The sequence below is a fragment of the Crotalus tigris genome, unplaced genomic scaffold, assembly GCF_016545835.1.
Source record: "Crotalus tigris isolate CLP2741 ecotype Arizona unplaced genomic scaffold, ASM1654583v1 scf7180000017771.5222438, whole genome shotgun sequence".
NCBI lineage: Eukaryota > Metazoa > Chordata > Lepidosauria > Squamata > Viperidae > Crotalus > Crotalus tigris.
Genome location: NW_024096622.1, coordinates 3,919,265 through 3,936,741, shown reverse-complemented (window position 1 = coordinate 3,936,741; position 17,477 = coordinate 3,919,265). Strand labels below are relative to the sequence as shown.

The window sequence follows — 17,477 nt, the reverse complement described above, 5'->3', positions numbered from 1 at the left end:
CAGGGCCAATCAGGAGCCCTGCAGGAGGTAAGTCCACCTGAGAGAGAAGGGAAGTGAAAGTGCCTTTCTGTCTCTCTCTCTTTGCATATGGCGGAGGAGGCCATGCAGAGACGGATGTGGAGCAGTTTCTCGGTTCCTAAGACCACCGGAAATATGTGTTTTCCGATGGTCTTAGGCGACCCCTGTGAAAGGGTTGTTTGACCCCCAAAGGGGTCACGATCCACAGGTTGAGAACCGCTGCTCTAAAGAGAGCACTGCTGTCTAGGGCAGGGGTCCCCAACCCCTGGTCCATGGACCAGTACTGGGCCGCAGCATGCCAGCAACCAGTCCGCACGAACAAGCCCATCCACGAGATGCAGGCAGCACACAAAACCATGCACCCTCTGGTCCGTAGAAAAATCTCTTTCCACAGAACCAGTCCCTCGTACCCAAAAGGTTGGGGACCTCTGGTCTAGGACCAATGAAACTACAAAGGTTTCTCAAAGGCTGCTTTTTTCTGTCAGAAGGGAGCCAGTGTAGATATTGTTTGACTGAAACAGCTGCACTATGCCTTTCTTCTTTTTCTTTGCTTTCTTACAGATGGTCTAGGACAGGGGTAGGCAACCTTGACTCTTTTATGACTCGTGGACTTCAATTCCCAGAATTCCTGAGCCAGCTTAGCTGGCTCAGGAATTCTGGGAGATGAAGTCCACGAGTCATAAAAGACCCAAGGTTGCCTACCCCTTGTCTAGGATTAATGGCATGAGATTTGAAGAGCCCATTTCCTGACTCATAAAGCTGATACTGTGCATAAGATTTAATATACTGTCCCAGAGGAGGTGAAGATAGCATTGCATCATTCCCATAAGCTTGAAGATTGCTTTTATACAAAATAGAAAACTTTTAGAAGTCCTTTAGCACTGAAATAGAAAACTTTTAGAAGTCCTTTAGCACTGATGTCGTGAGCAAAATTAAAGTTGATTATGGACAGACTGAAGGGTGCTTGCTGATTGTCCTTTTGACTCAAGTTTTGTGTGTGTGTGTGTGTGTGGCACGTCTATTCAAGAGGTTCAGACTTGCTGGAAATACCGGTGTGGACATCACGTTCTGGATCAAGACAGCTCTGTCTTTCGACAATTCGTGTGAATTCGCCGGCAGTTTGAACTGCAGCACGACATGAATCGGTGGTTGTCATGCAGACGTCGAAGAGATTTCTAACCGGAAACAAAGATGGCAACTTAGCTTGCGTTTACTCGGAATTAAATCGCCCTAAATTCCACATGCTTGGCTGCCCCAGGACTGCCTTCAGGAAATGTCCACAATATGCCCGCGATAAGGCAGGCAACTTGGCAAAGACCGTTGCAGCAGCAGATAAGCAACCCCATGACCGCCTCTGGCAGGACCACCCTTTCTACTCCTCTTCCTCTCCTCCACCTCCTCCCTCCCGCCGCTGCTGCTGCTGCTCTCAGACTTGCCTACCTCGCCGGAAGATCCGGGTCGTGAGGCGGGAGCAGGAAGTCGGGACGTGGCCGCCCAGCTGAGCAGCAGGGGACGAGGCAGGCGATGGCGGCCGCGGCAGCGCTCAGTTCGGAGCGGCTGGAGGTTTCCATTGATGGCCTGACCCTGAGCCCGGACTCGGAGGATGCTAGGCCTGGCCAGGCAGATGTTAGGCCGCTCCCGCTGGCTGGCAACCGAGGTGGCCGAGTAGGGACTTCTGGTCAGCCGGGGCAGGTGAGAGACGAGGCCGGCGGAGACGGAGACGGCGACGGCGACGGAGCGCTGAATCTGGAGCGGCGCTGGGGCTTCGACCTGGAGGAGTTGTACGGCCTGGCGCTGCGCTTCTTCAAAGGTGACCGCCGTTGCCTCTTTCCAAGCCGGAAAGTGCCCCGGCTCCCTCTGCTTCCCGGCCTCTCAATCGTAAGAGGGTCTGTGGGGAGAAAGCTTGGTAGCCTCCGGCCCCGACTCACATCCGTAGAGCCCCGGAAATCTTAAACTAAATATACGTTTATTTATTTGGTTTGTGTCTGTGGAGAGAGACCACCGTCACCCTCAGAAGCTTGTTGAGAAACGAGAGAAATATTCAATGAACTACACTATTCAGTTTGCAGGGGAATATATTAGTTGCAGGAGTGACATTAAGTAGACTTCAAATATGCAGGCCAAAGCGAAATTGCTAAATGAAGTATATTAATGTTTTAAAATAAAACATTAAGAGTATGTAGACCACTTTTTTCTTCAACAGATTATGTAGCCTTATGGAAATACGTGAGCCTAGAGACCTATAAAATGATATTATGCTTGTTCTTTTAATACTGATTGCTGTTTTGGAACTATTGTTCATTTGGATGTATACAGTACTGAAAACCATCCCAGAATATTTCAATATTTTATACTTTGAATAAAGTCACAGAGGGTAATATAAAAGCAAACATAAACAAGCACTTAGGAAAATACTTGTTAATTTTTAAATAAAAAGTAGGCCAAAATACAGCATTTCCTGCAGCAAATTATGTTATAAATCCATTTTTGTTGCTCATATCTGTTTACAAGTACATGGCAGTTCTGCAATACTACTACAGAATTGGCACTTGGCAATTTTTTATTATGAGTTGGAATCAATCTGTGAATTATAAGAGTAATCAAGGAATACTCTTTTCAAATGAGGAGGAGTTAGGTCTTATGAACTCAATTTTTATAGAAATTCCCAAGGTGTAAATATCTTTGAATAATAGAGAAACATACAAAAATCCATGTTTGGAATGACTAGATAGTACGTTTATACCCATGAAATGTGACCTTCTGCTTCCATATCTTTGCTGTTGCTTTCAATATTATATATCATGTAGTGAATTCATATTCATTTTTATTTCAAACATGAAATAGTAAAGATTTAACATCAGATGTAAGAAGGATTACACTTCTGAGCAAAATAAGTGCCATTCCTGGGAATTTTGTATCTTTTATAATGTGATGTGTTTAACTTACATCAGACATCAGATCATAGAAATTGGTTGAAATAATTAAGATCTTGTCACAACTGTGCATTGAGACTTACTACAGTCTCAATATGTCTTTGTTTGCCATAACAAGTAGTAGGCATAGAAATATTTAAATACTTCATTGCTGTTTCTCCTCCATGAGGAAAATATTTATACATATTTGGGCCCAATGTGAGACTGAACTGCCCTTTTAAAAATTTTGAGATAATATACAATTTCTTGAAATATACTGTCACCTTTGAAGGTCAGCCTAAATAACAACCTTCTTTGGAAGAAATAGTTGCTTTCTAATAATAATAATAATAATAATAATAATAATAATAATAATAATAATAATAATAATAATAATAAAGTTGGAAGAGACCTTAGAGGTCATCTAGTCCAACCCCCTGCTCAGGCAGGAAACCCTATACCATTTCAGACAAATAGCTGTCCAGTCTCTTAAAAACTTCCAATATTAGAGCCTCACAGCTTCTGGAGGCAGGTTGTTCCATTGGTTAATTGTTCTAACTGTCAGAAAGTTTCTCCTTAGTTCTAGGTTGCTTCTCTCTTTGGTTAGTTTCCATCCGTTGCGTCTTGTCCTGCCTTCAGGTGCTTTGGAGAATAGCTTGATTCCTTCTTCTATGTGGCAGCCCCTGAGATTCTGGAGCACTGCTATCCTATCCCCCCTCGTCCTTCTCTTCGTTAAACTAGACATACTCAATTCCAGCAACCGTTCTTATATGTTTTAGCCTCCAGTCCCCTAATCATCTTTGTCGCTCTTCTCTGTACTCTTTCTAGAGTCTCAACATCTTTTTTACATTGTGGTGATCAAAACTGGATGCAGTATTCCAAGTGTGGCCCTACCACACTTACTCTTGTTCTTGCTCTCTTTTCTTGGTATGTGAAAGGATTGGGGATCTACGTGTACCTAAGTTATTAGACCATCTAATAAAACAGAAAAATACAAGTTTTCTTTAAAAAATATTGGAGTTGCTAAACGAAATGCTACTTCCCATATCGTAATCCATTTTAAATCCCCTTTATAAACTCAGGAGAAAGTACAATACAAACATATAGCAAACAGCCATGCTATAGATTGTGGCTATTGCCACTAGATTCAAGAAATACAGTCACTGTTACTGTTCTAAGAAATGTTGTATAAAAGTGTTACTGAGCTGTGCTTGGAATACAAAGCAAAAAGAATAAAAGTAATGTTAAGCAGAAATAAAAATTATGGTAAATTGAATTTTCCAAAAGTTGAAAGTTTTAAGTTGGTAGGCTATGTTGCAGTGTTACAGAATAGATTATCTTTCTTTGGCAACTATGTGGAGTTAACCTTGGGTGGTTGATTTATTAAGTCAAATAGGTGCATGAATGCATACAGAATCTTGGAGCCAAAAGATTGTGATGCAACGGATGCAATATGCCTACTGTATTCTTTTAAAAGAGCACAGATTTATAACAAGATAAAAACAGTATTATTCCTGTTGATATATTTTTCTGAAATATTGCCATGTGGAAAAGGGGAGGGAGAGGGGGAGGGAGGGAAAGAAAGTTCTCATCATTTTAGTCCCAAATAAATCCAATCGAGTTTTAGGTAGGATGATAGGATATTACTATCAGATATGGGCTGCAAAAATCCTGATGATTGCTAGATGGCAGCAAATAGAGTTCTGTGTCTTCTTGCTTTCATCTAGTGGTTGTCCTAAATTATGGAGCCCAGAGGGATCTCTTTTGATGTCTTTGAACTATGACATTTCATTCAGCAGATACATCATGGATAATGTGAGAGAAAGTTTATCTGCCATAAAATGTTTTACTGTGTCCTAACAGGATGCAGCAGTTTATGGTATCTGCTTATCCACCTTGTCCTATTTCAGGATGAGCACTAATGGTATCAAGAAGATTGCTCCACTATCTCTTTGAGCTCCTGGCTTTTCCATTGTTTTGGGAGACACTCAATCCTTATTGAAATGTATTTTGAAGGGCTTTTTAAAAAAGATCTTTGGCACATCTGAGGATCAACTGAGAATGCTAATGTTTTAATTTCTTTCTCTTTTTTCATTGTCTTAATTTCTTTCCAGTTTTGTCTTGTGTAGATACTGACTTTGTTATTGGTAGAGAACAGGATAGTATTGACAAAAGAACATATAACTATTTGAAGGACACTCAGCAATTAAGCACATAGGGCTTTTAATGGTATTATTTGAGCAGATAAGGGACAGTACCTACATTTCAGTTTGTTGGAAGGTCTTATGTTTCTTTTATTGGATAAGTAGGAGATATTTAAGCATATAAGTCTGTAAGAAAAAGAAAGGTTTAGTGGGAAGAAGCAGGTTACTATTACATTTTGTCACTTTATTGTCAGGAATATCATTTGAAGTAAATAATTCCTGGGTATTAGTTTCGATTTTGTGCTTCATTAATCTTGTTTTAAATGGTACAAATTAGCATTGTTAAAATTGTGGTCCTTGAACTGCTGGAAGATCAAATCATTCAATCTTAAAAGGAAATCAACTCTGACTGTTCCTCGGAAGGCCAGATACTGAAGCTAAAGTTCAAATACTTTGGCCACCAAATGAGAAGAGAGGACTCATTGGAAAAGACCCCACGGGTGGGAAAGATTGAAGACAAAAAGAGAAGAGGACAGCAGAGGATGAGATGGTTAAATAGTATCGTTGACACAATGAACATGAATTTGGGCAAACTCCGAGAGACAGTGGAGGACAGCGAGGCCTGCCATGCTGTGGCCCTTGGGATTGTGACGTGTCGGACATGACTTAGCAACTGAACAACACGTCTTCTGGGGGTCCCCAAGACCCTCTTAGGGGTTCATGGAGTCAATTTTTTTTTTGCCAGCCTATGTTGAAAAATAATCAAACGACTATGAGAAGTAGTAGTAGCAGTAAATGCATCAATGTTTAATATAGTAAATATTGATAAATATAATCTATATAAAAAAGCTCTTTTGAGGTCTTCCATCATTTTTAAAAGTTGGGATTCTGAGAAAAAAGAGTTAAGAAACATTGGTATAGATAATTCCTAAATAATTTATTAATAGAAGTATATTATATGAAAATTAGTCCCTCATTAGTGTTTGTGAATGACTCAGGAAATAATAAGTTGAGATAAATATACTAGGTAAGTACCTTGAAATGGCAATCCAGGCTTGTTTTATTATAGTACTTGTACATCTTTTTAAAGTCCAAGTATAAGATATTATGCAAATGGCTTATGAAAAACTTGGGAGGCTGGTTTTATTATAATTATTCAACCAACTTCAAGCATATTCAAACAGATAAGTAAAATGGCTTTGCAGAAGATATGGTTAAAGAATGAACAGGAATTTCTCCTATGCTGTCTAGCTTGAAATTAGTGTGGACAGTATTTGAGAACTGTAATGTCAGTGTCAACAAGAGCATGTTTTTTGCAAGTTTCAGTGGACATTCATATGGATTCTAGTATGATAATATAGTATAACAGAAATAAAGCCTTTATTTTGATTTATTGTATAACAAAATAATCCTTGTATTTGCATCTTTGTTTCATGTTTCATCAGTCAACATTTTTTTAAGCAATAGCTTTTGCTCTTTTGTGTGTTTTGTATATTCACTGAATGTACTCTAATTGGCATACGCTCACGAAACCTAAATATGTGCTCTTTTTTAAAAAAACAAACTTATGTTGACTTGGGTTACAATTTAAAATATACTAAATTATTGTGTTATCTTTGTTGTGTAAGTACAGTTATATTTGATGCTTATTTCAGATGAACACTTTGAAGCCAGATCAATGTTTATGGGACATAAATTTAAAATGGATGATATTTCTTTAGTGATAAATGTTTTTAAAAACCTAGATTAAATTTGTGAAATGATTCATTATTTATTTGTTGTAATTTTTAATAAGATTCTTTCAGTCTCTAGTTCATTTTTCAGTCATATATGTAAATAAATCATTAACCTTCTCTTTAATAATTAAAAGTAAAATTTGTTTACTTCACTAATCTTTTTGTAATTTTATTACATAATTTACATTATTTAAATTTAATATTTAAATTATATTCTAAAATATATAAAATAACATGAATACTTTCTACGCATATTTTTATCCTAGCTATATAATTAAAAATAGGATTTATGTATTGCAAATAATAAAAGAACAGCACCTCGTTTTTTTAAAATCAAAATACCTTGTTATAGATCGTGCTGCATACAGTATATATAGATTTGTGACTTTCTTTATTGCTACACATTATGTTTATTCTACTTTTCTGAAGTGTGCTAGGGAGCTTATCGCATTTATACCTTCACTATACCTGCAGAGTGGGTAAGGCAGGCCTCCAAAGCCACCCATTGAGGTTCATTACTAAGTTGAGACTTAATCCAGATCTTTGATCCCAGTTCAATATGCTAAGTTATCACACTATGTCTTTTTTCAACAAAGTTCCTTGCCACATAAGAGGCTGTTAAGTGAAACTACCATTCTTGATGGCTGTCCATGTAAACATGTCCTGGGATAAGGTTGTACCCATATTCTGAGTGTTTGCATGGATTTAGGTCTCTGTAACTCTGTACATTTTCCCTGAAAATGTAAATAAGTCTTGGTTTATTACTTTCTTGGAGGTAGCCTTGAAAAAAAAAGATCAATATTCACTCCTCAGTTTTTTGCACTGGGCAACCAAATCAGCTAGCATAATTGATATCATTTTGAGAGACCGTTATAGAAGATATGACATTCCATTGTGTTCTTAAGTATGGAATACATAGCATTGTAACATTATTTGTATCTTGAAATTTCCTGAATCTTTTGCTTTCAGAAAAAGATGGCAAAGCCTTTCATCCCACCTATGAAGAAAAACTCAAACTGGTAGCCCTGCATAAACAGGTTCTGCTGGGACCTTACAATCCAGATACCTGCCCTGAAGTTGGATTCTTTGATGTACTTGGGAATGACAGAAGGTAAAAAATATTTATAAATATAACAAATGCATTTTATTTGACCAAGACATTTTAACCTAAGATTGGACTGTGGGTTGAAATGTCAATAGTATGGTGATATCTTATAAATTCAGCCTTGTCATGTGAAATTCCTAGTGTTCTGGGCAGAGGTACTGCTTTCAAAAGTATCCGTGTTCAGAGCTGTTTTCTGGGAACATTTTCCCGCCTTGTTGTCTAGCATCAACTTAAGCATAAACTGTTGTGTTTATACTTAACTTGATAGAAAGTATGTCCTTTTTATCCCAACTCATTTTATCTCATCATTGCAGGAAAGAATGGGCTGCACTTGGTGGTATGGCAAAGCAAGAAGCTATGACAGAATTTGTAAAACTCCTGAATAGATGTTGTCATCTCTTTTCAACATATGTTACATCCCATAAAATAGAGAAAGAAGAGCAGGAGAAGAAAAGGTATGCTTTTGTACTTGTTTGGAACCAAATTCTAGTTCACAGAGATTCCTGGGGCCTTTCCTAATGATCTCTTAGTTCTTATTATTTTGTAACAGTCTTGATGATGAAGTTATTTGCTTTCCTGCAGTTTTTGTTTGCTTCTATTAAAAATATGAGGATTATTAGTAATATTTTAAATGTTGCCTAAATATAAAACTGGTCATTAGTGCATAAGAATCTTTGTAAATATGTAATGTGGTTTATAGTAGAATCAGTTCAAAACTCCACATTCATTTACTGTGGTTAGAGAAATAGCATATTATCTAGTATCTTGCCCAATATCTTGATTGCTATCAAAAAGTTAAATGTATTTGCTTTTAACAGAAATTTTGTTGCTCATTGATGGTATTCGTTACAAAAAATTCATCTTGTGAAGGAACATGTTTTGTTCTGTTTTTCATTGCACCAGAGTTAGGTTTGTTGCATTTTTCTGGGTTTCTTGGGTTATTCTGGTACATAGTAAGAAATTATTTTAATTTTTTTTTTTTGCAATTGTTCTGTGTACAATACTATTTCTGAGAAGAGGAACTTAAGCCTTCTGTGTTCCCTTTGAGTTGTTTTGTAGTCTTACTATGCAGTCATCATTATGAGTGATTCCAGGGTAAGTTTCCCTAAGATTATAGTTAGAGAAATTGCACTACAGTAAAACCATAATTTAAAAGAATATTTGAAAAAAGGTGTTCCTTTAAATCCAAATATCTGTTAAATCTAAATGGACATAATTGACATTATTTGCATCAATTGACACAAATGATGTCAATTAAATATATAAATTATGTGAAATGCCCACACAGCTTTGGAAACAACAGATTTTACTGTCATTTGGGGTGAAGTCCAAAGTTAAAAAAATAATCTCTCGACAGCAATTTCACAGTCTACTGATTAGGGATAACTGCAAAATCAAGGTTTTGGTATATGTTCCCACAAATAATCTAATCAAGTAGGACATTAGATTGCTAATAGACTAAATCATAGGTCTTTTCATCCAACATTCTCAACTGCTTCAGAAAAGTACCTTGTGGGACAGCATCTGCTTTCTTGTGCTCCCCCACAGCAGATAATGGAGCTGTATGCCCTTGACTAAGGGAGAAAATATAACTCTTGTGGTACTAGCCATTGATAGTTTTATGGAGATAATTTTATATGAGTTGTTTATTGTTAAATTCAGTAACAGATTGGAGATTGAAACTTCATTCTTCGTATTGCAGCATGAGAAGCTGCACAGAATTACAGAGTAATTGATAGATACAAATATTACAGGAGAGAAGAGGAGGAACGTAGGCAACGTGAAGAGGAAGAACGAGAGCGTTTACAAAAAGAGGAAGAGAAACGCAGGCAAGAAGAGGAAGAGAGACTCAGACGGGAAGAAGAGGAGAGACGGAGAATAGAAGAAGAGAGATTCCGAATGGAACAGCAAAAGTAGGACTCAGTAATACATGATTTGTCATATCATATTTGTGTCTTTTTTTAAAAAAAAATTTTGAACATGGGATTATCCCTTTTATTCTTACATTAATGGAAATGCCAACCTGCCCAAGGCCGTACAAATAATTTTTATAAGTGGCTAAATATTTTTAAATGTTTTGGGACCTCAAGTGATATACAGAAGGAGTAAGCTGAAGTTTACAAGAGATACATTTTGTAGAGAACAGACTGTAGATTAAACCTATTATTTAGATTCAACCTTTTATTATTGACAGGTAAATCATTTCTGAGATTACTTAAAATACTGAAGGCAAATCTTTGAGGGAGATGGGAAGTTTCTAAACTTGATAAATAAAAGTTATTCAAAGGTGTATCTAAATTCATGTACTGATGGGACTAGGAACAAGTCCATTGGAAGAGAGTTTTGCTAAGAAAGTTATAGAACTATAGAGCTTCAAGGAGCACTAAACCATCAAATCCAACAATGCAGAAATTTAAATTACTGCACTGTTATCTAACTTCTGCTTGAAGTATAAAAGAATCTGTCATTTCTTCAAGTAATTGGTTTTACTGTTAAACTATTAGAAATATAAGACCAGGTCTTATTTTTAGTGAAACATGGTATTTGTAATTCAATCTTTTGATTACTGCATTTGACTTAAGGGTTCATATTCCACTTGTATTCTCATGCAAACCTTATTAATATGTTTTAGAAATAAAACATTCTGTGTCCTAATTACAGAAACCAATTTGCTCTTAGTATGAAGAAAAGTTAATTTACTGTGTTTGAATTGAGTTAAGTAGCTGCTCTTCCTATGTCTGCCGAGTTATTTACTGGGGCAATCTATTCTTAATCCAGGCAACAGATAATGGCAGCATTGAACTCTCAGACTGCTGTCCAGTTCCAACAATATGCAGCCCAACAATACCCAGGCAACTATGAGCAGCAACAAATCCTAATTCGCCAGCTCCAGGAGCAGCATTATCAACAGTATATGCAGCAACTTTATCAGGTCCAGCTCGCACAGCAGCAGGTATAGTACACCATGGTAGCAATGCGACAAAATAGCAGCTTTTTAATTTTCTGCTGAAACTGAAACTACTAAGTTATACTGTAGGTACTTCTGAAGCTAGAATAAATTCTAATAAGAATAAATAAATCTTTATAAAGCTAGAATAAATTCCAATAATATGTCTTACAGCCAAGTGGCAGCATCTAGGCAACCAGTGGTGATCTTGAAAAGCTAAACAAGTTCCAGACTAACTAGTGTTTGGATGGGACTCTATCAGGAAATCCAAGGGCTATAAACTAAGTTGGGAATTTGAAAGAACATTTTGAAAAAAGATGGTGGCAAATCATTGTTGTATTGTTACTGGGAAAAAATATGGATATATTAATAACACCAGGAGAGCTTGGTATTTTATGTCTGTTAACATGAATATGTTCATGCAGTCACCAGGAGACCGAAATATAATGATTTGTGTGTGTGGATGCTGTTACAGTTTTTTAAATTCTGTTTAAATTGATGCATACATTAGGTGACTCCTGTCAAATACATTGCACACTTTTATGGACTTTGCAATAAGTGCTCTTTTTTTTTAAATTTGTAGGCAGCTTTACAGAAACAGCAAGAAGCAACTGCTACAGCTTTAGTTACATCAATATCAAAGGCAAATTCAGCCACTGCAGGGGAAATCTCATCAGTCAATGGACAGGCTAGTGCACATGCAGGCAGCCCTGAAAAAGATCTGGAAATAGATGCTTTAGAAGAAGCACTAGAGAATGGACCAAAAGGTATGACTGATGTTTATTGAACTCTTTGAAACACAATAAATAGTTTGAGTATTTAGTATCGTGTTTAGTATAGAATATAGAGACCCGCTTTTGTTGTTTTTGACTAAAGCCTGTATGTGCACCCTTTTCTAATGATTGGGACTAATGGCCTGCAGATCAGTGGCTTACTGCCCTGTAACTGTGCAGAGTGCAGAATCCTATTCATAGACAAAAATTGGATAAGTAAAAATTAGTGGAGAAAAAATGCAGTTTCTTATGGTCTTTCATTTAGGGTTTTAAGGTAGCATCATAAGAAACTACTTTGTTACTGGACTATTGCTGCTGCTTAGCCCAATATTGTTTACACTGACGTTGGCTCCTCATCTGTAGCAAGACAGGACATGGCATATGGCTGGAAATGTTTACAGACAAGCCTTTAGGTGATTCAAACCTGCTATGTGATTTTGGCAGAGTGAGACTGCTTTACATCTAGGCCTACTAAATAATTTGGAAATTTTAGCCTTGTAGTGTAGTTCTTCTCTGTACTGTGATTCTTATCTATTGATATACCATCCCAAGACAATTACGTTGAAAAAAGTAAATTTCCTTAGCTTTGTTGCACTTTCTTTTATCCCTCCTCTGTTTTAGAATCAGTTCCAGTCATAGCAGCACCCTCCATGTGGACACGGCCCCAGATTGCTGATTTCAAAGAGAAGATTCGCCAAGATGCAGATTCTGTAATCACAGTGGGCAGAGGAGAAGTAGTGACAGTTCGAGTTCCAACACATGAAGAGGGCTCTTATCTTTTCTGGGAGTTTGCTACAGACAATTATGACATTGGTTTTGGGGTATATTTTGAATGGACAGACTCCCCTAACACAGCTGTCAGTGTTCATGTTAGCGAATCCAGTGAAGATGAGGAAGAAGAAGAAGGTATCTTATTTATATACTTAGCAAAGATTTAAACATGTTGGAGACACTCTCAATTTGTCACATCTTTGTTCTACATTATTTGTTAGTAAAAAAAAAAAAAAAAACCCCAAATCCTATAGCTACCTTATTTGAAATTTGAGAAGTTGATTCTAATATTTGAATGCAGGTGGGAAATAATAAATGCTGAAATAATCTTCTTTTATCCTGCTAATTCCAAAGATGTTGGGACTGTGATTTTCAGAATGCCCAGCTAGCCAGTGGGTTAAATCATTGTGGGCTGAAAGTTATCAATTGGGAAGCATGTTTAATAAGTTAATATTCCTTTCACAATTATTGTTGTAAATGACTACCGATTCTCTTGATATTTACAAGGTTCTTCAATTATAGTAGTGCTTTACAATAAAATCTCTTAGCTTGGGAAAATCAATGTGGGAAAATAGAAAAATTCTTCTTGAGGTATTTATAGTCCTCAGTAGCCATTCTAAAAATCAGACCAATACCTTCCCCATTTGTACCTTTCTAGCAAACATGAAATTTATATTGTGTAGATTACCATCTAGACTCCAAGTTGCATGATTTGCCCTGTCATCATTTTTCAAATCCTTCTACCAATTTCATTGCCTTCTCGGTTTTCTTTTTTATCATTGTGATTTTCCAAATTCTTTTTTGCTGTATAGTAACCTTCGTTTACTGTACGGTCTGTGTGATATTTTCTTCATAATTGCATTGGTGAGCAATTGTCCTAACCGTTCATTGTGTGATAAAAACAGGTAGTCCTCGGGTTACAATGGCAATTAGGCTGGGGTTGCATCAAGTGATCATGCTTTACAGTTGCCATCGTAATCCAAGAACATTCTTAAACAGGTAATCAAGCAGGGCCAAGCAAATGCAGGAAGCCAAGAAAAAGAAAGGCACAGTGCAAGTGCAGAAAGGCAAGAGAAGGAGGGAGTGAGCCCAGGAAAGAGGGTGTGGTGTGCATGTGAGTGCAGTCGCAGGAGGACTTAGCCGGGTGACTTCCCCATTGACTTTGTGAAAAGCTGGCAGGGAAGGTAGCAAATGGCAATCACATGACCGTGGGGGTGCTACAACCAGTCATTCAGTGCAAGCTGGTTATCAAGCACCCAAATTGCAATTGCATGACAACAAGGGTGCTGTGATGGCCAGAACTTCTTGGACTGGTCTTAAGAATTAATTGTTTAGTGCTGTCACAACTTTGAACAGTTACTGAATGAGTAGTCAATAAGTGAGGACTAGCTGTAGTTGGATAGCATCCAGTTTTCCTAAGTTTTGGCAACTTCAAAGAGCAAAAAGAATGACTATGTGCGGGTGCCTGGTAAATGTATATGTGTTCTTTGCTAGTTGCCTGTTTAAATTAGAATCTTAATTTACATGGAACTCATAATACAAGCTGGCAGGACAATTAACTTAACTTATTTCATTTGCACTAATTTAATTTTGAATTGAATTTATTCAATTCATTCATTTATTAATGAAATAAGTATTGACATTTCTGGAGGTCATCCTTTCACTATTCCTTCATGGAAGACAACCTTTTAGCAACTTTGGTTATGTTAACAAATAGCCTTTCGTTTCCATTTCCAAAAACTGTAGGAAAACAGTGCTATTACAACTAGGCCATTTTGCCCCATTATCATGAAGATAATAATTCTGCTGTACTTTATTGTCCTAAAAAATGGGATCAAGATTTTACTGAGAAATCACGTAAACAGTTTTTAAAAATTGTCTATTAACATCACCCGTCCACATATATCTTCCAGTAGATATCTGAAGAAAGTTTCAAAGCTATGATTTTCATTTTATTAGGCTCTAATAATGGTAGAAATGGAAACGTCAAAAAAGTACAAATCAACTATAAAATAATGGAATTAAATGTAACGCTTGTTATTCTGTATTTACATTGAGCAAAAGCATTCATTCATTAGTTAAGAAGATTGCCCCAGATCGCAGTGGGTGAATTAATTTCAGTTGCTTCTCTGCAAATCCTGGTATCAAAATGTCATGCTTTCTTACCCATACTGTAAATGGTTTAAGGTTGTACAGTTGGATTATTTTTATTAATCATTATCTATAAATAATTGATTGTGGGATTTATTTGGCATTAAGGCATGCAGTAATTAATACTTTATTTTTGTCTCTTTCTCAGAACATGCTAGTAGTGAAGAGAAAGCCAAAAAGAATGTGAACAAGCCTCAGCTAGATGAAATAGTGCCTGTGTACAGAAGAGACTGTCATGAAGAAGTGTATGCTGGCAGCCATCAGTATCCAGGGAAAGGAGTCTACCTTCTTAAATTTGACAACTCTTACTCACTATGGAGGTCAAAAACAGTTTACTACAGAGTGTATTATACTAGATAAAGCTCTTATATTGTTGGAGGTTGGGGTGGTGCGGAAGACATCATGTTATTTGGAACTTACATCGATCATACTGGACTATTTGACTTCGTTATCCCATTTAATGTATCTGTGTTGTATGTGCGTATGTGTGTGCTTGTTAATTTTGATACCGGGAATGAGGCTATCTGTAGATCTTTATAAACAAGATAGGTGGGGCTAGGATCTCCCATCTTTTCTGGTGATGGTTCTTTGCCAGAAGTCAAGACAAAAGTGAACTGAATTTATGCATTGACTTTCAAAATGCTTTCAGTTCCAAGGCAGGCACGCACGTACGCACGCACGCACAAACACACACTGGGAGATGTTTCATTAGTGGCAGTCATGATGTTGCCTGATGTATAAACTTTGAACTTTTAAAAACAAATCTGTTAGCTGTCATTTGATGGTACCAGCCTTACTTGTGGAGAGCAGGGGAGTTGGATGCCATCTGCACTGTAGCAAGCAAGTTTCTTAATACTGTGTTTAAATGTCAGATTTTTACACCATTAAACTTGAAACCTTAGTGGATGCAGTTTAGAAAAGTATTCGCTGTCTGTTCTCATTGAAAAAAATATTTGGAGCCTAGTATAATATGATTTTGGATGAGATAAAGAAATGTGTGTGGGTGTGTGATGTGCACGCATGCAAGCAAGTGTCCTTGTCAAAAGGTGTGCACGCCCATGAGTGTACATATACATAAATACATGCATATGCTTACCTATCTATATACATCAGGGATCTTTTTTTTTTTTTTTTTTGATCACAGACTTACAAAGAATTGATTTTGGGCCTCAAGAAAATAACAGATATCCATCTTTCCCCTGTACCTGTTGCTATTCCTAAGATTGTTTTGTGTATTGTTATTATTATTAAACAAAGACATAACATTTGGATAAAACTCTAGATTTGTCTTACCTAAAATTAATGAGATCCACTCTTGCTTTTGAAATTTGTGATAAAACAGGTATATATAGGAGATATTCCTTTCGGAGTACGTGTCTTTTGGAACTGTATAGATAAATGTCCTTATACATAATACATTTGTCTGCGCTCGTTTTATAATCTAGGGATCTTTTCCTTTTTTGTAAACTGAAGCTTCCACTTCCACTTTATGCATTATCAGAGAACTTTGTATTATTGCAGAATAAATATTGCACTAGCGTTCTTAAAATCACTGCCAGGCCCACCCCTATCTTAATTTTAGGTTACTTTTGATTTTCCAACACATGCCCTCTTGTTCTTTCACAAGTAATATTCCAATGTTCATATCAAGACTAGACCAAAACTAAAATTACATATTTGCTCAACAATGACTAAAAGTAGATTTTTGTTCTTCATTTCCAGTTATATAACAATTTTTGTATGGACTATGCTTCCCAAAAGCAAGATAGGAGTGCAGATGTTAAAAAATCAGTTTGTAGAGGTGTGTTATGCTTGACATTCACATCACCATTTTTTCTTTGTAGAATAATTCTTTGGATAGGCTGACATACATATTTGTTCCACTGCAAATAAATCTGTTGGTATTTTGGACATTCTGTTTGAATATTTGTATATACATGATGTTTTTTCTTTCTTATATCTTACAAAGAGTTATCTTATTTGATTTAGCTTTTTAAGCTTCTGTCCAACTAATGTTGTCAGGACAGCTCTGTTCTAACATGTTGTTTCCTCATGTGTACATAATACTGTATAAGCAATGGAGTTGAAAAGTAATTTGCTTTTTCAAAGCTGTTATTTTAAAAGGAAATTAGAGGCAGGCATTTATTCTGTTCCATTTGTTTTCATCCATACAAATTATGATCTAAAACTAAAAATATGTTGGAGAGCAATATTTGTAAACAACAGCAATTTTTTGCTGTCAGGCTTTGTGGATACCCAAACTCCAAAAGTTGCCTCTTACTGTTAAATAGTGCAGATAAGTGCGCTTTCAAAATATCTTGGAATAATATATTTAATCTGAATTAAAAATGATTATATGGATCTTCTGTCTTTTTCTTAAGTTCTATCAACATTACTTGACTGAGGGAAAGTACAGATATAATGCTAGAAATGTCCCTTTAATGAACACTTTTTAAACTATATTTTTAACTCAGAGATTGTCAAACTATGTTTCATTAGCATGTATTTATTTTTTATATATTTCTTTGCCTAATAACATAAGTTTAATTTGCATGATTTGCCTATGGTTTCAGAAATGTTTCTGCCTCCAGAATTCAGATTAATTAGGCAATATTGCGAGAGTTAAATTGAAGGTTGATACTGAAGAGATGCTAAAAGAAAAGGAACAAAAGTAAAAGCTGCTATGTGGATTGGTAATATGAGGCCACAGTTGGGGGAGGAAGGATAATGTAGGTCACATCCCCCATAGCTATCATTGGAAACCGAGAATCTTCTTTTAATTCCCCCCAAAGCACACAAATATTCAAATGAGTTGTATGAACTCCATATAACGGATCCAGGTCACAATTTGAGGTCCTAAAATTGAAGCATGCTGGCAACTTTCCATCAGCCATTCATGTGAATCTACTCAAGCCAGACT

At 36.5% G+C, this 17,477-nt stretch overlaps 1 protein-coding gene across 1 annotated transcript; it reads left to right on the top strand.

Annotated features, from left to right (window-relative positions):
- Positions 1–1,476: 1,476 nt before the first annotated feature.
- On the top strand, positions 1,477–16,918 carry ACBD3 (acyl-CoA binding domain containing 3). The gene is made up of 8 exons (XM_039341722.1): positions 1,477–1,828; positions 7,780–7,921; positions 8,230–8,370; positions 9,670–9,828; positions 10,694–10,868; positions 11,446–11,629; positions 12,257–12,541; positions 14,706–16,918. The coding sequence occupies exons 1-8, from the start codon at positions 1,543–1,545 to the stop codon at positions 14,915–14,917; spliced, it is 1,584 nt and encodes a 527-aa protein (XP_039197656.1). The 5' UTR covers positions 1,477–1,542; the 3' UTR covers positions 14,918–16,918.
- Positions 16,919–17,477: the final 559 nt, after the last annotated feature.